The sequence below is a fragment of the Aptenodytes patagonicus genome, chromosome 18 (assembly GCF_965638725.1).
Source record: "Aptenodytes patagonicus chromosome 18, bAptPat1.pri.cur, whole genome shotgun sequence".
Taxonomy (NCBI): Eukaryota; Metazoa; Chordata; class Aves; order Sphenisciformes; family Spheniscidae; genus Aptenodytes; species Aptenodytes patagonicus.
This window is the reverse complement of record NC_134966.1, coordinates 1,454,442-1,480,873: the sequence shown is the minus strand read 5'-3', so window position 1 is coordinate 1,480,873 and position 26,432 is coordinate 1,454,442. Positions and strand designations below refer to the sequence as shown.

Here is a 26,432-nt window from a genome sequence, read left to right as displayed (position 1 = left end):
CATCCTGGTTAGCTTCAGCTTATTTTGGTCAGCTTATAAGTGATCATTGTGTTCAGGAATGTCATGTATGGCAAAGAGTGGATCCACCATCCAGCCTTGTGAAGAGCCAACCAATCAACCAAGGATACAACCTATAGGACCATGGACAAAACAAGTACAGAGATTTGAAGTAACACTTGCAACGTAGCAGTGACCTTGAAGTCCTTAAATCATGAGGTTCACAAGAGCATGTTGCATGTTGAAGATGCCCTGAAGCTCTGACAAGCTTTTTCTTTTTTTCTGTTCTTCAGCAAGTCTTCAGTCCTCTACCACTGATGGAGGAAGGAGTTCCCATTCCCTAAAATAACTTCAGAAAATGAGTGAACAGGTTTTTCCTGTAATGTTTGCTTTCAGAGGTTAAACCCACACTTTGAGAATACACAATGGCATCTTGGAAAGTGGTAATTGTGAGAAGAACTGAAATCTCCTGGTGGAACACGAGTGACCATGAACTCCTTGTACAACTCTGACCAAGTGAAAATCTGGGTTTCAGACACATGACCAGCATGTGTTGCCACCGTGTGTGTTATTAAGAGTGCTGGTGGCATACTTTGTCCTGCTTTGGTATCCGTGCTTTGAAATGTGGGCAGGTTCCCAAACATTCGTGGAAAGAGTCAAGAATTAGAAGGCTTATTTTAGTGTGTATGCAGTATACATTAAGGAAGTGTGTTTGCTTTGCTTCATTCAAGATGCAGCAGAAGAGGTTGTTCTCTCCTATGGAGGGGAGATTCCCAGCAACAGGATCTCTTTTCCAGCAAACCAATGGCCGGAGGCAGCAATCCACGCTGGACGTATGGTGCCTGTTATGGAAAATAATTACTCAGAGGAGGGACCTAGAAATGTGATGGTTACTCCAGCACTTTACACATCAAAATCAAGACAGCCTCTATGAAAGAGGCACTGGCTCGAGCTGCAGATGTAGTTCTGACAAAGGAACGGCTCTGTGAGCTGTGACACAGGAGGTTGGGTTGGATGAGTAGGTCAGTCTCTTTGGCTTTCAAGTCTGTGAGGGAACATCTGAAAGCTGAAGCAGGAGGCATGGAGACTAGAAGCAAAGTGCTCAGCTGTAATACTGGAAGAAATAGCTCCCGTCTTTTCTCTCTTTTAACCCTGAACTTGAAAATCTTTTTGCCTAGTAATGTCTGCAAAAGAGATGTCCCTGGTGAAGGACACCAAGCTGTTCCTCTGCTTCCTGACCCGCTCTACCTCCCTCTTCCTGGTGTAAGGCATGGTGCCCATACAGCTGGGCTGCCCCAGGGAACAAATAAGAGCTATGGGGAGGGGGTAGGAAGGCCACCACAACTAATTTATCAGACAAGCAGATTTTCAATTTACATCTTTCTTTTTCTGTCTCTGCATCATCTCCATGTAAAATGAGAGTTCATTTTCATCTGTTCTGTCCATTCTACTTCCTGTAGCTCCAGTCATGGCAGGAACCTTCTGGTTCTTTTAAAACCATGGCAGACATCTGTAAATTGAGCCCAGTTTCAGCCTCCCCCATTTTTTGCTTCCTTTCCTTTCTGACAGCTGAGGCCTTTTGATTTGGCATGGGACGAGCCAACTGCACTTTGGTTTCAAGAAGACAAGTTGTAACATCATACTGATGATATTGTCCTGGTGGGCTCTGCAAAGCATGTTCCTTCAGGTGCCCACTGCACGGTCCTCATTACTGTGCTCTTCTGAACTTCTTTGGTCCTGCAGACCAGAAGAGCGTACCAAGGACCATACAAGAGTGTGTTTCAGTAGCGTGAATGGGCACACAGCATGCTCTGCCAAGGCGGAGTTGGGTATCACTATCATTGATATCATCAAGGCATTAGTGAAGTGTCTCTGCTTCTTCCAGCTTGAGTGGTGTCTGGGGAAAAAACTGAAGATGCTCCATGTTTGCTGCTGGGGCAGAAGAGCTTTGTTTGTAGGTGTTGATTCAGAGCAGTGTGTCCTCCTCCACATTTGTTTCCTTTTCCTCTCCTTTTGAGGAGAAAATACATAGGAGCTGACGTTGAAGACTGATTCTCCACTGATCTCACTTTGCCCCTCCCAAAAAGCTCAGCAGGATGTGTGCTATAAAAATAGCCTCATTAGAAGTCATCTGAGTACATATGCAATCACAGATCACTCAAAAGGGAGCACAGAGCATGCATGTTTCTGTTGCTGTCTTCAGAGAATTACATGACAAATTATTCCTAGCTGGAAGAAATGTCCTTTTATAATTGGGTTTTTTTCTCATTCTTTCATAAGGGAGGAGTGTGTGTTTTTTAAGTAGCTTTTAGTCACTTTCATTATTTATGAGAATGCTACTCCAGATGAGAAAAAGCAAACTGTGAATGCGAGTTTCTTCTGGCTGCAGCAGCTGATGGGCCCCATTTGCTTTCAGTCATTGCTGGTGCTGCTTATCACAGCCAGAAAGAAACGCTCTCCAAAGGTGAAAACAGCACCATATTGCAGCCCTTCAGTTTGCACCCTCTTCTCCTCCTTTTCTTCTTCCACAGGAGGCTGGCTGGAAGGGGGGCCGCTAGCTTCATGGGTAGAGTGTTACCCTGCAGAGCAGACCAGTGTGAACAGTCAGCTGTTGCCTTTCTGTCCTTCCATCTGGAAGAGCTCCTTGCATTGCCCTTGCATTGATGCCGGTGAGGCATCATTCGGACTACTCAGCTTTATGGCCAAAATTGTACTTCTTGCATGGTCATTTGTCCTTATTTTCTTGTTGCATCATCTGGCTGTGCTAAAGCCTCAGGCTTCGTGACGTATCACGGGTGTAGGACCAAGGGAAGCTGTACCTAAATGGGTCCAGGAACCCATTTTTACCCATACCTTTCCAGTTGCCCATGATGAGTCTGCATCAAGGCCTCCTTAAATCTCTTCTGCCTTCACATGCTTGTATTTGACATGAAAGTGGCCGTAACGTCATCGGAAGATGAAAGTCTGATGATCAAAGCAGGCAGCAATGTTGAAATGAGCATTGTGAGATGGCAGAGCTGGTAATACAGTAATTGGCTATGTGGCCTACTTAGTCAGAGGAATGATACGTGCAAGTGCAATGTTTGTTTGCCTCTTTAATGTTTAAAATCCATAGAGTCTCTTCTGGAAAGTGAAACAGTACCTCACCTGTAGGAGCAACCAGGCACGCCATTGACTGATGGCATGAGCAGTGTGTGATCCCAAGGCTTCTGCCTCCTCTCCTCAGCGAGGAAGAGCCTCTTGGATTGCCAAGCTCCACAACTCAGTAAAGACAAGACATTAAACAGTAAAGGAGGTTGGTATTCCCCAGGAAAGCTCAAAGACATGGAGAAGAGGTTAGATGCACCCTGTGGAAGGAGGTAGGGTCTAAGCCAGATGCGCCAGTGCACTCAGCTAATCTCTGGTCTGATTTCTCTGAGAAGATTTTGTCCTGTGCAAACAGTGCCTTGTTTGAAGAATGTCCTCTTCCCAGGGAACATCATGCCATGGATGTTAAATGCAGGTTGGACCTGCAGAGGGAACTGCAGCTGGTCCCTGGAAGACCACACTTAAACACTGTAAATTGCATTGTTTCACCCAGAAAAGTGATGGCATAAGGCTGGGGACTGCGTTCAGAGCCACCACGAGAGGAATGGGCTGCAGGTACCCAGGAGTGGAATCTGACTCATGGTAGGTTCTCCCTTAGTTCTTCTGCAGTGCTGTCTCCACCAAGTGGAGGCTCTGACCACACCGCCGGTACCAGTGTGTTACCCAGCAATGCCCCACAGGAATTCAGAAGATGGGGCTGATCTCTCTGTTACCACAGTGTGAGCTCTGTGCCTTGCGGTCACAGCGCTCAGAGATGTGGTCACCTCATGGTTCGTATTGGGGAGTACTTCTGCTTCCAGGACGAAGTACCAATATTTGACTTAGCTGACATCCCAGAATCTGTGTAGTCCTCTTCTCTCTGCGTGCCCCCACCCAAAACCAGTAAGACTTGCTTCCAGCCTTGGGATCTGCAGAACTGAAAATTCACTCCTATTCTTACTCATCCTCTTCTTGACACCTTTCTGCAGTTGTGCATCAGCTCTGGCGGTGCTGCAAGCAGGGGAGGAATGGCAGAACCAGCACTGGACACGGTGGTGCTGGGGCCTGATTTCTTCCCTCTACCAGGCAGCATGTTCTCTGTCACCATGACTCTCAGGGGGAATTTCTGGAGAAGCGGCACGTTCTGGATCTGCTGCTGCTTTATCCTCATCTCTAATTGGAGGCTCTTTGTGCTGCTCAGAAGCAGGGGAGGCAAAATTCGGCACAACACTGAGCAAGTGCAGTGTCACAGGCTTGCAAGGGATCCAACATCCAAGGACCAGAGGGCTGGTAAAGAAATGATGCTTTCTTGGGTCAGCACGTGTGTTCCCTCCTGGCTTGATGCCATGCTTGCTGGAGACTGTGGTGAATGCTGTCTTCTAAGTGAAACCTGGTTCTGCTGTGGCTGTGCATGTACCCCTCTCCATCCCGTCTGAAGTTTTCCAGTGTCAGTAATTTCCTTTTCTTTCCCGTTTTGCTCCGTGATGTTGGTACTGTTTCCCCAGCCAAACCAGGAGGCTTCCAACTCTGCTGCCCCATGAGGATTGTTCCTTCAGCCCAGCTTCCCCCTGCACCCTGGGGACAATTATACCTAGCTTGGCACAGCATCACTTCAGCAAATTGCGTAACTGAGCTTCAGACCCAAGAAGCCTGGACTGGTCCTAGTTTTGCTCTAGCCACAGGAGCACTAACTGGTTTTCACATGGGACCAGAAGAAAGTGATGCTAGTTCTTGCTAAAAGAGCTGTCTTCCGCCATTGCTGCCGCCGCCTTCTCTCCAAAGCTGTGTAGCCCCCAGCAGAGGCATCGAGTGAGCTTTTTGAGAGCTCAGACCTGCTCCTAGGGGTTTCAGTGCTGCTCCGTTGGGTGTATTGCCATCTGCAGCAGCAGTTCTCTGTCAGCCCTACTCCGCCTGGCCTGTGGAAAGGGACCCACCTTCATGCTTGGAGAGCTTTTTGGTTGCAGTGTCCAAGCAGAATGAGAACTGTCACTGGACAGTCGCCGTGTGAGTGATGATCGCTGCGACGCTGTGCTGTTGGGGACCGCTTTGTCTGTCACTGCTAGCAAGAGGCGGGCAAGAGTCGACCCCACCGCCTGCCAGGATCTCATTTTGTAGTCTTCAGACAAGTTCTCCTGTGTAGTCTGTCCATCAGTCCTTTGGGGACTGTAAGGATGGAGGTAAGGAAGATGTTCTCTGCGTGCAGGGAAGGTAGGAGGGGTCCATCGCCTTCACCTGCTGTTATCAGCAGCTGGTGATGCCCCTCTTGTGCATCATATGAGGCAATCAGAGTCTTCTGGCTCCTCTGTCCCCTGCGTAGCACATCCAGAGGAGAAGAAAGGAGGGCTGGGCCTGTGTTGTTGTTTGACTATGTTTATTTTAAGGTATTCTGCAAGCCATAGTGTTCCTCTGGACATTGAGCTGGAGAGAGTCTGCATTTGAAGTTTGGCTAAAGCTTGACATCAGCCAGTGGCTAGAAAATCTCTGCAAGATATGAAATAATAAGAGCAACGTGAGAACACAGCTCTTCCTTCTTAAGCGATGGCCATGAAAAAAGTAGCTAAAACTGCTCTCAGGTGGTGTGGGGCTGATTCCAGCCTGGTGCAGGTCAACAGCAAAGCTTGCATTCAGGGATGGTGCATTTTGGCTTGCACAGTCCAGAGTCCGGACGCTGGGGCCCTCGGTGCTGTGAAACGGGATCTGGCTCATGCAATAAAACGCCGGCACCTCAGGGTGTCAGCAGAGAATGTGCGTCCTGGGGCTGCCGTGGCAGAAAGGGGTAGGAGCTGGGTGCAACAAGGGGATGCTGCCAGAGACACAGGTATCAGTCCTTCTTATATGTATATGCATATGTATGTGTGTGTGTGTGCATACACAACAAACACACACATTTTTATATATATATGTATTTTTATTTTTATAGATACAGATAATCTGAAAAAAAAATTTTAATGCTTATAATTTATTCCCTTTTCACCACCTTAGAGCTCTTTTCCTGGGATCTGAGCAGGACGTGGGTCTGCGCAGACCTCTCTGCTGGGTCACCGGGCAGTGCCTGGCCTTGCATGCGATGCTGGGGTGCTCAACGGGGAGCGTTGCGGGGCTGTGGGTTCGCCTCCCTGACACACGCAGTGGGTACATCTGTACCCATTCTGTAACCTGGGTGTAGCAGATTTGTACATCTGCTGGCTGCTGCCTTCATCTCGCCTAGAAAGCGTCCAAAGACAGAGAAGGCCTCTGTTTGTTGTAAAATTGTTGTAAGATTGTTGTAAAAATCCAGTGGTGCTATGTTTTTTATGGTTTTGCTTATTTTGTTTTTGAGAGGATCAGCAGGCTCCTTTCAGGGCTTCTGTACTATGAAATCATGCAGAAGACAGTTGCTAAAATATTTGGGGCTGGTGTCCTTCTGTACACCAAGTACCTGCTCAGGCTTATAACATATGGGGCAATGTCAGAGGAATAGTATTGCTTTCAATTAATAGTTGCAGGTTTAGGTCCCACCTAAGAGCAGACATCCCAGCTGGGGAGTTACTTTCTCGGCAGAGATGGATCCAGAAAGTCAGCGTGCGTGAAGAGCAAAGGTTTTGAGGGTCCATTGGTCTGGTCTAATATTTTCTATATTCCTACAGCTTTAGGCCACCAAGTCTGGCCGGTGCACATCTGTACTGAGCCCAGTAACCTGGGGCCAGCCAGATACAGATACTCTGGGTTTGACGACTTGGAGAGATGTGTTCTCCCTGAGCACATCCTTTGGAAAATGGTTGTTCCAGTGGACCACCATCCGTGCTAATATTTTATGCCTCATTTCAACTGGTTCCAGCTTCCAGCGATGAGCTCGTACTCTACTCTTCCCTGCCAAATTAAGGAAAGACAGTATTTTCTCCCCATGAAGATGATAATATGCTGCAGTCAAATCATCTCTCAGTCTTCCTTTTGGCTTGAGAAACAGATTGAAGTTGTTTGGCCTCACAAAGTCATAAAGTATCTTTTCCCAGTCTTGAAACATTTCAGTGCCTCTTTTTTGAACCGTCTCCAACTTTTCTAATCACCTTTTAAAAACGAGGGCGCTCAGTTGTCTGCAGTATGCTGGGACTGGCTTCACCACGGCTTCGTACAAGGAGAAAATTACCTCCATGTTTGATCTCAAGCATATGTATCTGAAAATTGCATTAGTCCTTCAGGTCAGAGTGTGGCTCTGTGTGGCTGCAGCGTGTCCGGCCTGCTGGGATCACGGCTGAGCACCGTGGGTGCTGTTCATGGGTGCACCCACGTTCCTGGACACATTTGACTACGCTAGAACTGCTCAGCTTGGCCAGAGCTAGCTTACGTTGGTGTCCCTTTCACAGTCATTGCTCTCCACCCCTCCATGGGTCACCCGTAATTTTTAGCAACAGTGATGTTCAATTTAATTCCAGAGCATTAATAAATCTGCCCCACACCGACTGTTTCAGGAGCCCTGTGGAAATACCTCTACTCAGGAGCAACACATATTGAGGACACCATTTTGCCTTGCAGCACGTGGCCTGTTGCTCACTTCGTGCCATGTACTGGTGATCTTCTTGATACTCAAATGTGATGCGATGCAAAGCCGGGTGCCATTAGAAGGTCTCTTATGTTCTTACCCAATTTATAATCTCCTCAGAAAGCTGTATCCTTAGCCTCACTGCTAGTTGTATTAGCTTTTAATTCCACATCACTTGGCTCCTGCATTGATTTTTATGTTGTTTTGTCCATGATTGGCAAGTACAGGTTACTGTACCGTCTATAATGGAGGCATTTTGCCTTCACTTTAGGTGCAAAGCTGGCTTTCACTGACTGCTTTCACCTTTCTGCCTACCAGTGGGAATTGTACTGGTTTGATTTTGATGTTCCTTCACTGTTTCCCCACACACACCCTATTGCTTTTGCTGCCTTTATGAGTGTTTTGCGTTTCACACTTTCTCGGTTTGATTGATTTGCAATTAATCCCACCCTTTGCTGATTGCTGAATATTTTGTACTTTTTTTTTGCTCCTGGCTGCTGCCTTTCCCTTGGCTTTAGAACGGGTGCTCAGCCACGCCGCTGTCGGGTGAGATTGATGGACCTTTTGGGCATCCAATAATATTACCATAAAGATTGTCCAGCTTTCAACCACATTTTCTCTGTCTTAATTCATCTTTCTCACTTGTAAAAGCACTGTATGATTTTGGGAGCTTTGGGGAGTATGTGTGAGGAGGATGGGAATGAGTGGGGAGGCTAATTCTCGCTGTTTAGGGGCTATTAATTGTCCATTTCATGCCATAATGAGAATGAAGGGATGAGTAATAAAATATCTGGCAATATGATGTGACTGACCCATTTTGAAATAGCAACTACATGTCCATGTAGGAGGTTGTGCAGTAATTATTGCAGAAGATTGTTCTCTTCGTTCATCTGCTCCTCTCCTCTCCATCCTCCCAGGATTACCCACTGGACGCTTTCGCCTGCAGTTGCAGCATTTGATTTGTCTACCAGCTTCATAACCCCTATCAGAAACCATTGCAGGTGTTAGTTTTCTAACATTTTAATTCATACTTTGTTCTGACTTTCTATGATGTTCCAAGCAATGGGATTTCCTTCTCTTTTGCTATTGCATGGTCTGATGACTCTCATCCATAAGTTCAGCCTGTTCTTCACTTTATTTTGCCTATTACTTCTGCTTTAAAAGTTTTCAAACACCTTCGGCTGTTCCCAGTGTTTACATGACTCTAAATATGTCACAGTCTTTAAAATCTCTGTTTCTGGGTAGTCTAAGCTATTATATATTTAGTTCTTCTGATTTCTGCACAGACTGAACCAGCAATTATTTTATCTTTGCATTGCATGTTGGAATTATTAATAACCAGTATTAAAAACAGGGAGCCCATAATAAGTGGTGGGATGGTGCATTTGGAAAAGGAGCTACGCTGGCTTATTACCTGGTCCTCATCTGTCGTGCTCAAACTCCCTCTGCCTTTTGCCATCGTAGCACTTGTTGATGTTGTTTTACAGCTTTGGGGTGTCCAGTTTCCTTCCTTTTCATAAGGGGCTTTGAATATTTCTTTATTTAGATTGATTTCTCCTATGAATTTCCAGCTTTCTCTTTCCAAGATGAAAACACATACCATTTCCTTAATCTGTTTCTAAATACACTGGATCCCTCCTTTCTTCCCTCGGTCTTTCCCCATCCATCACACTTTCTCTGTCATCTTTGATACTTGTATCTGTCCGTAACGTAATAGTCTCCCTAAATATCATTATACTACAGATGATCCCCTTTGATCACCACCGTATGTGTTAAATAAGGCCATACGAATACCATAGGATGTTAGGTTGCTTTGAAGGGTTAAAAGAGAGGATGCGATGGTAGATGAACGCATGGAGGAGTGCACAAGGGTGGAGATAGCTCCAAATTAAAAAAGTCAGGGGGATGTGGCTTTTCTTTTGCATATATGGACTAGTCTTGGCATAATACTCGATGTCAGGACTGCTGGAGTTGTGCTCCTGGCCTGCTAGGAACCAGGTGATATTCTGTGCTCTTGTTTAGTGGTCCGGTCTGTTTATGACTCCTACTATTGTTTGTGATGATTAAGGTTATTTTCATTACTAGCAAATGGTTTTATTACTTTTGTCTGGTTAAATTTTACTTACTTACCATGTATGACAGACACGCATACTTACCCATACTTACTTTAAATAAATTGCATTAAAAGAAAGTACCTTTAATTATGTCCTAATGATGAGAAAGTGAGCGTTTGACAACGAGAATTCATGTTTTCTCCTCTTTTCCCCCCATTCAGAGAGTGTTTGAAGAGGAGCCCACGGAGCCCGAAAGCGGAGGGCTCCGATTCGGTGACATCTCAGTCCTCACCCAGTGAAGAGGCTGGAATGATGACTGAGGTGAAGGTGAAAACAGAGGTACCAGATGACTATATCGAAGAGGTGATCTGGCAGGATGACACCAAAGATTCCAAGAAGAACATAAAGGATGGGCCGGGAGATGTGCCCGCGGAGATCTGCGTGGTCATAGGTGGGGTCCGCAACCAGCAGACGCTCGGTAAGCTGTGGGTAACACACCCCATTGTTCGGTTCCCTGAATCCATGGTGTTGGGGAGAGGAACGAAACTCTGGAGAGCCGTTCATGGAAGCTCAGCTCTGCTGGAGGGACCAGAGCCAAGGTGCACATCAATCTCAGGGTCCTGGCTCAGGATTATTGACCTTTAACTTTTGCTATCTGTTTGTATCTTGTCACCCCTAAAGACTCAACCAAGATCAAGGTAACTGTAAGAGAAAGCTTATTACTTTCTTTGGACATGTTAAATGACTTGCCCATCAGCCATGTGCGAAATTCATGGCGAACCCAGGGCTGGTGGTTGGTATGTTGGGCACAGATGAGGAGGCACTTAGGAGGAAAGCCTGAGAAAAAGTTGAAATGCTTTGAGGAAAGTTGCTTTGGGGAAAGTGGCTGCTTTCTGTGAATAATTAGATTTAGCTCAAAAACAGGTTTTACAGGTTGCTGTTTGTTTGTTTTTCTGATTACTAGTAACGTTGTGGGAATAATTTTGACTTTTGGCTGGCTGTGGTGTGCCACTTCCAAAACAGTACTTCCTATCCCCACCCCACCTCGAGCGGTGATGAAGGTTTTTCTTTTTTTTCTGTGAACATCAGACTCTTCTCTCCTCCCGCTCCAGGGAAAGGGCTTTCTGCGGGATCCTGGAGAGGCACTGCTCTTGCTAAAGGCACTCCTCTGTTGGTTCTGACATGGAGCAGGTCCCAGCAGTGATTTTTGAGAGCCAAAGGCAGTTGCTGATATAAAGAAGAAAGAGCAGTTGGACCATGTTTCCTTCGAAGGACTCAGGAGAATGCTAATTTGAGCTGCCCAGCACTGCTGTTGGGATTGGTTTGTCGTGCAGGGGGAGAGAAAAGAGGTATTGATGTTAGATTTTCTCTTGGTTTTTGCTTGATCATTGTCCACGCTGTTGGAAAGAAACCCTGGAGTGTGTCATCAGCTGGTGACTGTATTGGGAGCATTGTTGTCCTGCTTGTCCTCTCTTCCCCAGTAGGACAGCCACTAAGAACGGCAGGGTGGGAGGTCACTGCTGTTTAAGCAGGGTCAAAACATCTAGGGAAAGCCTAAGAAGTCTATAACTGGTTCCAACTTAAAGATCTTACAATATACTCTGTGTATATTCAGGGCTTTTGTGTCCCCACAGCTCCTGAGAGGTTGATCATTGCCTGGGCAACCCTGAAATGCGGAGGTGACCCTGCCACCCCAGGAGGGATGGGTGGAGAGACTGCTGCTGATCGGAGGCAATAGGAGCTTCTGCTTCAGCCATGGTCACCAGCCCTTGATGCAGATCGGGTGTCTGCCATGTAGGACCCTCTTCTCCCCATGGCTTCTGGCTGGGCGGCAGCGGCTGTTCTGCAGATGATGCCCCCTGAGTTGACTATATTGTTGTGCAAAGTGGAAAACGGGCTTTTGCTGTTGGCTAACTTGGATGTACACCATCATGTCATACCTATGGAGAGCGTTGGGGACAGGCTGGGGTGAGGGGGGACACTATTTAATGTGTAGGCACCACGGGGAGAGGGACAGAGAGTTATTTACTAGTTAACAAGTGGTGGTTGAAAGCCGTAGAATGTAAACTGGAGAACTTCTATCTGGAAGTGCCTTTTCAAGTGAAATGTGCATCATATTTGTTATTTTATAGCCTCGCGCTGGGTTTCTTTAAAGGCAACTTGGTCCTGAGGCGCTTGGCAGTTGGCAGCCGATTCCTTTGTGAAAAGAGCCCTGTAAGTGCCCCCATTCATCCACCATTCACATAACTCTTGTTTGTCGGGGAGGTGGCTCTGAATAACTTTTCTGTTTGGCCACCAAATACTGTGCTCTGTGTGGACCGACCATGGTGCCCCGATATCAGTTCCTTGTGGTTTCTTGAACTGGCTCCCAGTCAATTCTTCTGGTCCCCTCCATCCCCCCACAGAAACCACAGACAGGCACTATTTCCATCGCTGCAGACATCTGTGTAACTCGCACAAGAAACGTCCCGTGCCTGCTGCTTCGCTGGCAAGTTCGGCTGCTGCTCTGGAACAGCCCAAGATTGCAAACAGCTGAAGATGCCGGTGCCTCCTACCTCTGGAGCAAAGGCTTTGTGCTCTCTGCTGCTGCTGCTCACTGGTACTTCCAGGAGATTTTCTCCCTGAAGCCTTTCTCGTGATGTGATCTGGTAGCCCTGTATCTAAATCACTTCAGCCGTGCAGAAAGGCAAGGCTTTGGTAGGATTTTATTTGCCTTCATCAGGGAAGCTGAGATGGGAGGTGTCGAAAATGGTTATTTTTTGTCATAATTCATGATGCAGGATGCAGTGATGAATCGGGAGTAAATGAATCCCTCTCCTTCGTATGGAAATGCCGACCCCCAGACTGTCTCCTTTCATGGTGTGCTGGGGACGGTCAGTTAAGTGGGGGATGTGTTGTCTGAGCCGGGGCCACGGTGTTGAAGGCTTCAGGGCACATGTGGCTCCAAGTGACAGACAGCTTTCCTGCGGGGCTCAGCTTTGGGACTTGACTGAAATGCGCATTAGAAGATTTATGTCTCTTTTTGAGTCACTACATCTACTGCAGGAGTGTGCTATATTTATATTTTTAGTTGTTGCTTAGAGCAATTTATAACAGGGATTCCCAGCTCAGTTGGTGCTGTTCACTTGTAGCGTTTTCATCAAATTAGGCCTTGTGTATGCTGCCTCCTGTTTGGTTACATGTTCACATGTCTCTCCCTGCACTTTGGACTACTCCAGACTCTTTCCATCTGTTTGGAGCAGCCCAAACCCCGCGATGGATGAAAGTGGATGCAGCGAAGCAGGATGGGTGGTGGCAGTGGCTGCAGTCCCCCAGCCGAAGAGCCGGTGCTGGTGTTTGTGGTTTTGGACCATTTCCCTTTCATCTGCTTTTCCACAGAAGTCTTGCAAGCCCCGTGGGGTCCCCCTTCGGGCATCCCAAGCAAAGGAAGCCAACGGAGTGGTTGGCTGTATCCCTGTGCCCGGTTAGCAGCAGACTGATAACTGCTGCTGCGGATCCCACGCTCCTCCCCGTCCACTGATCTGTAACCCCCCGTGGTACCGCGGGGTCTCCCTGCCTCGTATGTGTGTTTCTCACCTTGCACAGCTCCGAGATGCAGTATTTCCTGTTCTGTTCTTCTTTTTTCTTGCTAGCGTCACATGCTGGCCTTAGGCCAGGGTCATCTGAAGAGCTCCAAGACATTAACATTTCTCAGGGCGGGGGTGTCAGGGCAAAAAGGCAGAGAAGTCCACCATGAAGCTATCTAGAAAGGAGAGGAAAAGACAATGGCACTTGCATTGTAAATCAAAGAGAAAGGGGGAGAGACTGTTTGGCTGATCTGGATCATTTTCTGATGTTGGGAATACCATCAGGTCAGTATTTGTGTTTTGGAGGACTGAGTTATCTGCGAGTTGATCAGAAGTTTTATACAAGACTATTTAAACTCTCAATCCGGTCTGTGCTTTACAGGAAACATTCTGGAGAGGATTTTTCAAGTAATGTATTAAATCAGAAAAGTTTCTGAGACAAAGTGAAGAGTGAATCCTTCTGCTTTGAGACTATCAATCTTACATGCACATGCTTGATTCATGCCATGATGCTGATGCCAGTTGCTGAGCCGCTCAGCACACATAATTCAAGAGCACTTTGGATTCTCCCTAGTTATATCAAATAAAATAGTGCTGCAGAAGCCTTAAGAAACTCTGTGACCTCTGACATCTTGTTAGCAAGCCACAGGGACAGATGGGGTCTTGGAAATTTTTAATAGGCTTCAGCCATCATTATTCTTTGGAAATGCATCCACTTTAAGGGCTCTTTTCTGGTTTTTTTTTTGCACAATTTAGATGGAAAAGCAGTGGAACGTGGCTCTCCCGTTGGATATACACGAAATCGATATTCAGGGACCTGGATTTTTGACCATGCATTGAGATACACGTCCGGTATGTGATGGAAGGGTGTGAAAGTCTAACCAGGGATCAGGGAGCAAGGGAAAGCTCTGGATGCAATGGGTGTGTTGCCCAAATTCCAACTGCGAGGCTGAGGAAAAGCCTGGCAAATCTGAATGCACCAACTAACCAAAAACCTTCCCCATCTCCCCTCCTACTACAAACAGCTTTAACCTGCATGACACATCCTGATGTGGACAAAGTCCCAGATAAACCATGACCATGGTGGCAGTGTCCAAGGCAACACGGGCATGTTCTTTGTAAGGCCTTAACATGTAGCGGTGTCTTTCCCCCCCCCCACTTCATCTTTCCTCCGCTCTAATAACACATTTATTGTGGCAAGTCATCCCTCCTTTCTCTAATATGAGGATCTGTGCCTTTGCCTCCCAAATCGTAGTGTGCTGAGTACACAGTTGTGGCCGATGAGTTGTCTTGGTGACTTGCAGGACTTTAGATCTGTAATGCACCTCCCTTACACCCTCCACAAACTCGCTGTCCTCCTGGGGCAGTGCTCTACCGTCTGCGTGTAGGAGGTGGGTAGAGGTACCCCCCTCAAAGAAGATGACTCCAGCTTTCCCCAGGTTGCACTTGAGTCTTGGGTGCTTCAGGACATCCGCACAAAAGCACTGGCCATGGGATGCGCCAGTCCCTCTCCTGCCTTCGGCTCCTGCCCTTGCTTTCCAGACACAGCCCCTAGCATGAGGGCTGCAGCACCAGTTTGGTTTCCTATTGCAGAGGGAAGGCACTACACAGTTACTTGTACAGGTGATATTCTTCTTGAAGAACTTCTGCATAACCAAATGCATTTATGTGCCATACACTATCTGCAGAGGAAGGGGGAAATAAAAGAAAAACGGGGAAAAAAATTCAACCTAGAGTCCCTTGCTGTTTTTTACCTGTTTTCCTAGTGCTCTGTGTGTAAGCAGCGCTGTTTCGGGGTATGGGTGGGTGTCAGTTGCATTTTGCTGTTGGTACAGCTGAACCTCAGCTGTTGCACAGGGTTAGTGGTTGGTAGGGCCCAAGTGATGATGAGTGCGCTCGTCTTCTGGCGGTGCTGCTTTGGGGCTCCAGCTGGAATAGTTTTCAGGAAAGAATTTTGGAGGTTGGCGATGAATATAATCGTTCCTTGAACATGGAAAATGAGGGCTGGCAGATGCTGCCGACTTGCTGATACCCAGGATTTCACTTAGAAAAAGCCTGCATGGAGTGACCACGGGTGATGACTGTCCCATATATGTATATCTATATATAAAATACAACTAGCTACGATAATTAAAAGGCTATGGACCAAATCAGACATAGTCAACTGACTATAATATCAGTATTTTAGAGTATTTTTTCAGATGTGTACTCTTGTGTATTGGACTGTAGCGAGTTGCCTCTTTCAGCGTCAGTGACAAAGTAGCCTCCCAAGCTCAAAAGACAGTCCCAAGTGATGCCAGCAATGATGGACAGGGAATTCAGCGCTGTCATGAACTGGAAGGAGGGTTGTCTTCTTCCCAAGCTGTAAGCAATAGGGCATGGGAAGGGAAAAAAAGAACATGGGTATAGCATGTTCAAAAAACACAGTTGGTTTTGTTCCTGGAAAGAGCTCACTTTGAGTAGCGCTGGGTAAGTATTGCTGTAAAAAGATGTTTGGGAGTATTTATTTGGATGTGTGTGTGAATGTTTTGTTCTTGTTTGTGGCTCGTCTCTGAGTTTTACTGTTTTGCATGGTCAGGAAAAGATTGTTTCAAGGCTGCGTGAGGAAGCGTCCATGGAAATGAAATGCTACGTTCAGACAAAATAATATTCAGCCCTTCTTTCTCCCACCTCCTCTTCCAGTAAGTGCTGCTCTCGCCCTACTGAAGAGCACAGCTAAGAGGACAGCTAAGAAATGCAATACATTTTGCAAGTGAGAGCTTGAAAGGTGAATTTATTTTTTGTTCACCAAGTTGGAGTGGGGAAAAAAAAAGGTTGAATCAACTTAAATAACAAATCTAAGGAAATTTCTGTCTGCCTGTCCAATAAACAGAAGAGGCTAAATTCATTGCATAATTTCATCTTTACAAATGATTGTCCCAGTTCTGTTTCTCTGGTTTCATTTCAAATGACTGTTTGCAGATGTGTGTTTTCTGGAATTAGAGACACAAATTGAGAAAAGAGACTGCTGTGGTCATGTGCTTTTCCTTAAAAAGGTCAAAAGTTCTATTTGTATCTATTTGGTTTCCTCTGGGTGGGTATTTACCAAATCTCTGTGGGTTTCTTGAGAAATTTGTACATTGTGCATTTCTTGAGAAATTTTGAAAACTCCTTGCCTCAAGATAACATATTGCCTTCTTTTTTCAGTTGAAAAGCTTTTTTTCCCATATACAAGGAACTTACTGAAAAGTTATTCAAGGTTATTTCTGTCCATAGGAAATATTAGTCATTGTTATAAAATTATAAGTCAGGCTATTTTGAGAGTGGCCCTTTCATGTTAGCAAAGTTATGAAGATATACTGAAAATGTAAGTTCAGGGTAATATGCCAAGGAATCTTAAATAAGGCTGAAAAAAGAATTGAGTCTGGGATAGTGATTTCCTGCATTTATCTCCAGGAACCTTCCAAAAATTACTTTGCTGCAAACTGCATTCTTTTGTCCCCAGTTTATGGATAAGTATGTGGTGAGGCTGTTTTTCCTGATCTAATATGGTGATGTATACTTTTCTGTCTTGTTTTTCAGGGTCTTACGAGTGTGGAATATGTGGGAAGAAATACAAGTATTACAACTGTTTCCAGACCCATGTGCGAGCGCACAGAGGTATCTCACTCCTGCTCAAATCTTTGGGAATCCTGGGGTAACATTCAGGTTTAGGGAGTATTTTTGGGAAGACCTTGAAGATTGCTTTGCTGCTTCTCTGTTTGTCACTAACTGTTCTTTCGGGTGGCTCATTCATAGGATAAACTTTGGGGCTGTCTAAGCTTTGTGGCTCTCTACTCCAGCAATATTTCTTCTGAGGTCAGGAGCAGCTCTTGCATTTGGTGCAGTAAATACTGCATGGGGCTCTCTGGGGAATTGCTGTGTGTTGGGAGAGCTGCAAATCAAAAAGTTTCTCCTGGCAGAAACCACATGCCAGCAGTGTAGTTACCACCACAGCGGTAGGTATCTCCCCGAGGTGCTCCGTGCTCCTGCCCAGCTGGGTGTTTCTGTCCATCCCTGTTAACGTCGGGATGGGAGGATATCAAGTCAGATATTGGCATTGCTATACTGCTGTATTTTTATGTTAAAATCAAAATGATACTTGAACTCACCCCCATACCCCTGCTGTCAGCTGAGGTCACTTTCCAAATGTATTGTTTGTATGAAATATCTCGTGCTTAGTCAGGAGTGACTTTATTTGAATTTTCTGTAAGTACGGCCAATTGGATGTTGCTTAATTGCAGAAATGTGGAAGTTTTGCTTGGTGTTTTGTACAATTAGCATAGTTTGTGTAATTTGGAGAAATACGTATCTGAAATAACAGAACAACAGGGACTTGAAACTAGCTCATGAGCCTTTCAGGGGTTTTACTTTCTTTCACCTGAGCTGAGCACTGAAGTCTATGTGTCAGACTTGTAGGAGCATCTGCTTTAGCTCCTCAGTTGTAACTAGCAGTATCAGCGCACGTGGTCTTCAATAAAACGATTGACTGGAATGTCTAAAGGAGCATAAAGGAAACTCCCAGTGAAAAGTTTGAAAATCCAGGAATAATGAAGGCTAATGCAATATTAAATTTTAAATGTGTAAACTCTCAGAAGTCAGCAAATGCACAGCTGAAAAGTGAACATGCATCCCTAATTAACTTCTCAGAGTTTTTCACGGTCTCATAATACATCCTTTAATTGCATGGTTGCAAATTTCTCCTGTGCTGTTTAACATCACAGAGCTTCTTCTGTATCCTTAGATACATGCAGATTTGTTTCTCAGTGCTGATATTCCTTTCTAAATACCAACAAAATTCCTAGAAGTCCTTTAAATGTAACTACAAAGTAGCTTCACTCTGCAGGTTAAGAGAAAAAATTCCTAAAATAATAGTGAGTAGCAGTTATTTGCTGACATGCAGAATGCTTTGTTATTGCATCACAGCATTGCAATAATTTTGCAATAATAATTGCAGTATTTAGATTTGGGACAAGGATTGCTTTTATTTTACTTCTCTTCCCCAAGCTCTATGGGACCCTTCATTCAGCTGGAATTTTAGGAGCTATATTAGTATGAGGTCACCTCCTAGTGTGTGATCCAATTGATTTGTATTTATACATTTATTTATATTTTGATCATGAAATCAACCTATGTATAAGTGGTCTGGATGCATCAACATAAACATGTACAACTGATATCCATAGTTCTGTCATGAACTCAGTGGAGACATGACTTTACCTTTTTGCTTCCAAAGCCTTTTTTATATGTAGCTATAGAAGATGGAAATTTTCAAAATTTTGAATGTGGAAATGTATTAGTAATTTTCACATCAGTGGTGGAGAAGCACAATTTATATATGTGAAACTTAGAAAATGTTGGTTTATGTTGCTGTAAATTGATGCACGTAGTAGTAACATTTAAAGTGCATTTGAATTGCCTTAAGACAATAAAAATCAAAATGAGATATTTATTCATGTACACTCCTCAACAAGAAATCAAACTGAAACTCAGTGCAACTCTGTAAATGTGTTTCTCCCAGAAACAGAACCTGAGCTGGCAGTTAAAGCAGTCGGGAAGCGTACCTGTCTGCAGAGAAATAACGTGCCATTGAACGTGCGTGTAATGTATGGTTAGGGAAAAATAAGAAAGGATTATATGGAGGAAAGCCCTGTGTGATGTTATCCAGTGAGAATCGTACACGGACCTGTACCAGTAACAGTGGTGGAAATAGCATAAGACTGCAGGACTGAAAGAAATTTTTGTGAAAGATGCTTTTATTGCCACGCGTATGTAAGGTTTCATGTAGAAGAAGTGGCTGGTATTGCACCATCATAACAAACGTGAGATAACTTGGTGGTTACAGGTACATGGAGGATGTGATTCTGCACTTCGCGTGTTCTGCCTGCGTATCTTCAGTCCGTGTCTTGGATAAAACCCCAAGGCACTGGCAAACCAGCTCTCCTAGGTCTGCTTGTCCTCGAAGCACTGAAAATTGAGCTCCCTTGGCCTATTACATGCAATTATCAGCTGCCAGAAACTCAGATCCTGAATCTTTTAGTCATTTCTTTTTGGCTGGTCAAGGAAGGGGCCACATTGCAGTGGCAGGACCTGGCATTCCCTCTTTGCCTGATGCATTTTCCGAGCGTCAGCCACGGTTTCCCCGACATCTGGGCCACCCATCAGTCACCTAACATTTGCCTTTCCCTGGAGGTTTGACTGATCCTGGGTAAACTCACCACTCAGCATCAGAGTAGCTAGAACAAACTCAGTCCCCTTTTTCTTCTCTTTAGGTGCTTTCTTCTAGGGCTTTTTGGGCATTCAAGCAGAAATACCCGCTTTTTGTGATTTGCTGAAGGATACACCCCTTCTGCTTGAATAGCCCTCTGCTTTTTGCTTTCTTGTGTGGTTCCTGTGTCACTAAAGGTCCTTGGCCAAGCTGTGGGCTGGTCCTGCAGATGGACAGAGCTGGTGATGAGAAAGGTTCAGCCCATGGGAGAGCAGACGGTAATTGTGTTGATCTGGTTTGGACCTTTGGGGCAGAACAACTGAAAAAACCATCTGTCTAGCCAGCCCCGCTGTCACTATTCAGTGACACAACTTCTGTCCCCAGGATGGGAGGTTCGGAGGTCTCAAGTTGTCCTTACTTTGAATTGGCTTATTTCTAAGGTGTTTTTTGTGCATCTCGGTGTCTAGTTTGGAGCTGTAGCAGGGGAGCCTGGGGCTTACGGCTGGTGGCCAGCGTGGGTGGGAGGTCTGTCGCCCTCTCTGCTCTTGCAGTCGGGCCTTATTTGTCAGGCGCTTGTTTTGCCCTGTGCAAAACTTAAATTTCTTCTGATCCTTTGAGCAGTTCAGTTCCACATTAAGATTCTCACACTGGCAACATCACGTTTTTCTTTGTAATGATCATTTTTGGGAGAAATTTCCTAGATTTTTTTTTATATCTACACCTGGTAGAGAAGCTGTGTTGGAGGTGACCTGTGTTCTTCAGGCTGATCTTTTTTTCTTGTCTGCCTTCAGGAATGGGTGGTTTCTGACTGGAAATCGGAGCATTTTCTTAGTTTCTTGAGCCTTCCCTATGGTGCCCAGCACTGGCTGGAGAGTTTCAGGGGGCAGTTTATCTGGCAGTTTGCAAGTGCAAAGGGTTGAGGCAGCTCTTGTTCAAGACGTGCTGCCTCGCAGGGGCAAGCTCCCTTTCTGCTTTGCTCTGAAAGCCGAGATACAGGCACGGCAAACCCCACGTAAAGGGTTCTGCAAAGAATCAGAAACGTAGGTAAGAAATTTACTCACTACGTTTTATCAAGGAGGAAATGAAAAGGTTGCATTCCTTCCCCTTTGCCTCCCCAAAATGCACAAATAAAATAAAAAAGAAACCCAACAAAAAAAGTTATGTTGTTGAGCTGAAAGGCTCCATTGTGAGCTGTTGTGCAGCCCTGCAGGATCGCAGCTCCTTCCTCCTGCCGAGCTGCTGGAGTTCAGCTGGAGCAGAAAGGCTGCACATTCCTGGTGGCGATGGAAGGCTCTGTCCCAGCGATCGGCACTGACAAACGTTACCGCTTCGCCTACATGCAACCCAGGCCTTAAAAATGTGTTGCTTACAGTGCTTTTTGTTTAGCTGTGTGGGGTTTTTCAAATCATTAAAAGGTTTGGATTCCCTTCAGGAGTTAGTCAGCTAGAAAGTCTTGTTTTGTACAGTTGGGTCGTATTTAAGCAACATGAGCAGCAAAACATCTGCATGTTTTGAGTCAGGAAAATTACTTCACTTTTAGATAAGTCAAAAAAATGGCTGAAATTACTTTATTAGACTTTCAAACAGTAAATTTTAAAAACCTCTGGGCTGAGGCCAAGCAAGGGAGATTTTTACCAAAGGAGAATTCTTCAGAAAGCAAATGAAAGAAAATAGCAAGGCTCAAGTTTAACCCTCGCAGGATATATCGCCTCTGTCCTAATAATTGGTGGAAGTTCTCTGTTTCCAGATAAGCTTTTCTGGGCTGAATGATGATTTTGCTCAAGTTGTTTTTCTTTATTATTTATTTACATTATTTAGTTGCTGCATTGCCTCTCTGTGAACCGATCAGCTCTCCGTTACCCTCCCGCATGGGTGCGCCAGCCGAGGGGCTGATCTACCATCATCAGAATAGATGCTGAATGCCCTAGAGTAGGATTGTTTTCTTCAGGTGAAGTTTCTAGTTTAAGCAATTGTTAAAAAACTTCTCAAAGCTTTTAAAATTCTGTATTAATATTTTCCAAGAATGGGTTCTGCTTGATTCCAAAAATATGAAAAGGAAGATGACTCGTTCAAACTGTGAATATGGAAAAATGCGTTTTTCCAAAGTGCACATTTTTTGAGCCTGAGTAGGAGCAGTTCTGTGACTGAAACGATTTTAAGGTGAGAAGTTGAAAATTAATAGCGAAATAACCATTCCTGAGGAGAGATGATGTTTCTGAGCTGAAGAAAGTTGGGTTTCATTTGTATGATTAGCTGCTACTGAAAAATCATAGGATTTGGGGGGGGTCCTTTGCCCTCTGTGCTGCATCCCAAGCATCTATTTTTTACTGTGTACATTTCCCAGTCTGCAGCAGATTTTTACAGGAGATGCAGAAAGTTACTTGAGACACAGGAGTTAACTTGCTTATTTTCCAGCTTTCCTGCTGACCTCCCTACTCTCACTTACTTTTGCAACTTTCTCAGAAATTGGTCTTTTGTTTTAAAGCTGTAATTACTTGGTCTCAGCCCAAAGGTGATTTAGAGTGGGCTGTTAGGGGATTTTTAGTTTTTTTTTTTTAATTCATGAAGACTTTGGTCTGTCTTATGACTAAGAGTAACAACATTTCTTAACACAGTTCAGAAATGGCTGCTCCTTAAACCTTTGTGTGTTGCTTGATTCTTGTTAAGTTTGACTAAAGTACTTTTTAAAGCTATTTAAAAGACAGAAATGGCCTGGTGCATGCATAGTACTTATCTTTTATGGTTTATTTATGCCGTTGTCTGTGAACGCCAGGACAGCATTTTGCAGAACTCCTTTGTGCCACAGCTAGCTTTTTCCTTGAGTGATAGGTGGTAATTCAAACAAGTAGCAGCTGTGGAAAAATACAGGGGTTTGACTGTCGAGGTTTTGCATATGATACTGAGGGTTTCTGATCTGGCCCCTCAGTTTATGAAGTTGTGCCAAATTAATATCGTTGCCTAGAAAAGTGATCTAATCAGGCAGGTTAATCAAGTAGAAATGTACAAATTCACAAACCCATAATCATTTGTTTTTATTATTTTTAAGAAATAAGGAAATTAAATGCAAACAGTGTTCATTACTTAAGGTTGCAAATTTTAAATTCAAAAATGCTGTGACATTCCGCAGCTGTGGTTTTCAGAGCAATGCAAGCGTGATTCCAAGAGACATATGGAGTATTTTGAAACGTAGTTATGTTATTAGATAATGTGACATACAGTATATGCAATTTAGGATGAATATGAAACACTTCAAAATGGCTTGGAAATCCTAATCATTTGTGGTCCTTGACTTGTGACATTGGGTTTTGTTTTCCGGCTTGCAGCTTTGCCCATTGCATTCATTTAGGGCTTGAACGTGGTCTTTGCTGAGTGCTTCTTGCTGTCCCACATGTTACAGCGGAGGGAGCTTTTTCTCCCATCTTTTCACACGTGCCTTCAGTAAGACCAAGATAGAATAGCCCGGGGGGGGGGGTGGATTCTCATGGCCCCTCTCTTGTGGAGGCTTTGCCATCGCTGTCTGTGAAGGGGGTGGCATGGCAGTGGAGCAGGCTGTGCCATCTCCCATGGGAGGCTGATGTGGGTGCACTGTTCACCGTTTGCTTTCCTGGGTTGACAGCACTTGCCCAGGAATTAAGCGCGTGAGCGATTTCAACAAACCTTCAGTAGAAATTACGAAACTCATCATCATGAGCTCCATTACTGACAGTGGGACCGTTAGGATGTGTCAGTCCAGTCTGTGCACACCTCAGCCAGGGCCCCTCCGCCTGGAGGCACAACACAAGCCGGCCTGAGGCGAGGGGAGGGGTGGCGGCAGGGGCTTTCCTTGGGCAGAGCTGCAGGGGGAGAGCGGGGAGGCGGCTGCTCTGAGCCGCGCTGGCGGCCACTCCCTTGCACCCCGTGCCTCTCCAAAGCCCTCTCGGGGCTCCCTGAAGCTCCTCAGAGGGGGCTCCCTGTGTGCAGGGCCGGGGCAGGGGTGTCCCCTGCCGTCCCGTTTTGAAACCAGGCCACTGGAATAACTCGGAAAATGGGAGCCCCAGTTTTGGAGGCTCTTCCTAAGGACTGCGGGCAGCTGCAGTTTAACAAACAGCCCTTGAGGTGACCCGGTTCGGCCCCGCAGCCTGCCCCTGGTAAGGGTCGCTGGCCTTTCACAGCCTGCTCTGTCGGCAGCGGCCATCCCGCTGAGGGAGCCTGTGCTTTTCACAGAGGCAGGTGCTCTTGGCTGGGCGTCGCGGGCCGCGATGGCGGGGTGCCGCGACAGAGAAGAGACATGGCCGGAGGAGAGTGAGCAAGTGAGGCGCCGGGGTCGGCCGAGGCGCAGCGCCACGCTGTCGGACGTGGGGCAGAGTCGGCCGTCAGATCTAAGTGCAGCTCTTTCTCTTTGCAGACACTGAAGCTGCCTCAGGTGAAGGAGCCTCACAAGGCAGTAAGTACTCACGGCGCTGTGGGTGCGTAAGGGGGGGCCGGGGCCTGGCGTGTGCGAGCACCGCGGGTGCGTTGCGGTGCACAGGGCCCTTTTGCGGGCGCTCTCCCCTCGGGGGTACGGCCAGGCTTGCTGACCGCAGCTCCCCGGCATCCATCGCCCCCCTCGGGGGCTGGTGCGGCCGCAGCGCCGGGTGATGTGGCGGGGCGGCGCCCGGTGCGGGGAGCGGGGGTGGCGGCGGGCGGTTTCAGGAGCCGGGGCAGGAGGCCGAGGGGCCGGCGGGGCCCATCCCCGCAGGCCGGGACTGCGGCGCGGCGGCGCGGCCGGCAGAGGGCGGCCCGCGCCGCGGAGATGGCGGCGGTGGTGGGAGGGAGCCGCCGGGGCAGAGCTGGCGGGGCGGCCGCCTCAAGGCACGGCCGCCGCGGGGAGAGGGGCCGCGGCGGAGCCCGCGGCAGACGTTTGTCGTCGTCCTCCCGCCGTGAGGGGAGCGCGGTGCCGGCGGCTGGACGGGCTCGGCCGTGGTGCCTCGGGGAGCTGGGCAGTGTGAGGAGGCGGAGGGTGGCCATGAGCAGAGCTCCCGCCGCCCTGCTGCCTCAGCCCCCACAGGGGAGACGCTGGGTGCTGCCAACCTCTCTAGTGTGATCAAGTCTTGCAGGATTTTTTTAAACCTTAAACCTGCGATTTGGGGGGAGGTGGAGTGTCCCTGTCCTGAGGAAGGACGTTGATAAACGGGAGCGGGTTCAGCACAGGCCCCTGGGCTGCTGAGGTGAGGAGGGGCTGAGGCAGCGGGGCCTGTGCACCAGGGGAAGAGGTGGCCTCAGGGAGACCTGGTGGCAGCCTGACAGCCCCTGTGAGGGGGTGATCGGGAAGATGAAGCCAGGCATTTCACAGTGGTGAGAGAATGAGAGATAATGGGCATAAAGTGGAAAGAAGAGAGGTTGAGGCTGTGTTGAAGGAAAAGCTTTTCCCCATGCTGTGGAGCAGGTTGTCCAGAGAGGTTGTGTCTTCTGCATCCTTGGAGGTTTACAAGACCAGCCTGGATAAAGTCCCGAGTAACCAGGTCTGAGCTCAGAGCAGACTCTACTTTGAGCAGGAGGTCAGACCAGAGACCTCTTGAAGTCTCTGCTGACCTGGATTTTGCTATGATCATGTTAGGTGAGAGCCACAGGTTCCATTGGAAAGGTAAGTTACCAACCTTGGTAGTGACAGAGGGCAGCTTGGAAGCACCAAATTTACCCTGGGTGGGTATAAAAATGTTAGATAAATAGTAAAGAAAAATAATAATTGAAAAGTACAACCATGCCACCTTTTTTTGACCTGTTTCTTCAGGCCTGTTCTGTGATAGGTGAAGAGTTGGGCTTAGCGTGGGGGAGTCTTGGCTTTCTGTCTGCAGAAAGAAGCAGGACTGACTTCACTGCAGGCAGGGGATGAAGATCCTCAGCCCTGAACTGAAACATCTCAGTAGCAACGAGACATCACACAGTGTATACCCCACTCCTGGTGCCCACTGGAGGGGAGATGGGCTCTGCAGCTGGGCCCTTTCTCTTTCTGTTGACCCAGTGACATGTGGTGTCCAGCTCCATGCAGGGGATGGAGACTCCTTCCCAGGCTCCTGTCACCTCCTCTGTTGTCTCTTTTTCAGTAGGTGCTCTGCTGCCCATTGGTGTTTTATCAATGAGTCTTTCCAGGCTCATCTCCTGGCCCCCTTGCTCTGAATTTTGACACGGGGCTCTACTGTGTTCTGGGCTAGGCTGTGTGCATCCTGGGCTTGTTATTTGGGTATTGCACGCAGTATCCTTTTTGCCAGAGCTTTGCATCTTGTGCAAAGAGATGTTTTTTTCTGTAAGTCAGCTTTTCCCCTTCTTACCCGTTGTGGGAGATTTTTTGGCTGAGAAAGACAGCGCAGAGTGAGGTATGGAGAGTAAGAGGGAAAAAACATGAGGGTTCATGCCTCTGCTGTGTGGGCAAACCCCATGTTGTCCGAGCCATAGAAGGATTTCTGTGGACCTAACTGCCTCTTCTGTGGTGTCTGGATTTCAGGGAGCTGGGGAGAATGGAAAGTCACAGGCAGAAGAAGTCTCTGGGAGAGAACAGCGACAAGCAGCTGCTCTCTGCACCAGGCTTCAGAGGAGCTGCTGTGGTAGCAGTGGAGATGGAGCAGGGAGCAGTAAGAGAGGCAGGGACTGCTTCCATCTTCATGCAGGGCTGTACAAATCTGGCCCCCTCCCCAGTGCAGGAATTACTGAACCCCCTTTTTACCTGCCACACTCATTGCTATCCGAAAATAGTCTCATCTAGCTGAAAGAGCTGGAGGCAAGACCAAGCCACTAGAGCAGGGAAACGGTGAGTGGTGGGCTAGGGGATGGGGAAGGCAGGTCCACCGCAGCCATCCACCCCGGTGGAAGAACAGGCCATGCGTGTCACCTGTCTTACAGAGTGAACGTGAAACTGCTCAGCCTGTGCTGCTGTTCCTAAGTGCAGATGGTTGTAATTTCCTGACAAAGTCATCTTCCCCTCCTTGCTGCTGCAGTGAAATAGTTCAGCTGTCTTCTTTCCTCCCTGTGCCTTCCCCTCTGGGGCTGGA

The 26,432-nt window shown here is 46.8% G+C and overlaps 1 protein-coding gene across 2 annotated transcripts in view; it reads left to right on the top strand.

The window, feature by feature from the left end:
- Positions 1–26,432, top strand: part of ZNF618 (zinc finger protein 618) — a 165,008-nt gene that overhangs the window by 75,866 nt on the left and 62,710 nt on the right. For both annotated transcript variants that reach the window (XM_076355837.1, XM_076355836.1), the window contains exons 3-5: positions 9,858–10,114; positions 16,764–16,841; positions 23,813–23,851. In XM_076355837.1, coding sequence (XP_076211952.1) covers positions 9,858–10,114; positions 16,764–16,841; positions 23,813–23,851 — 374 coding nt within the window. The remainder of the gene's footprint in view (positions 1–9,857; positions 10,115–16,763; positions 16,842–23,812; positions 23,852–26,432) is intronic.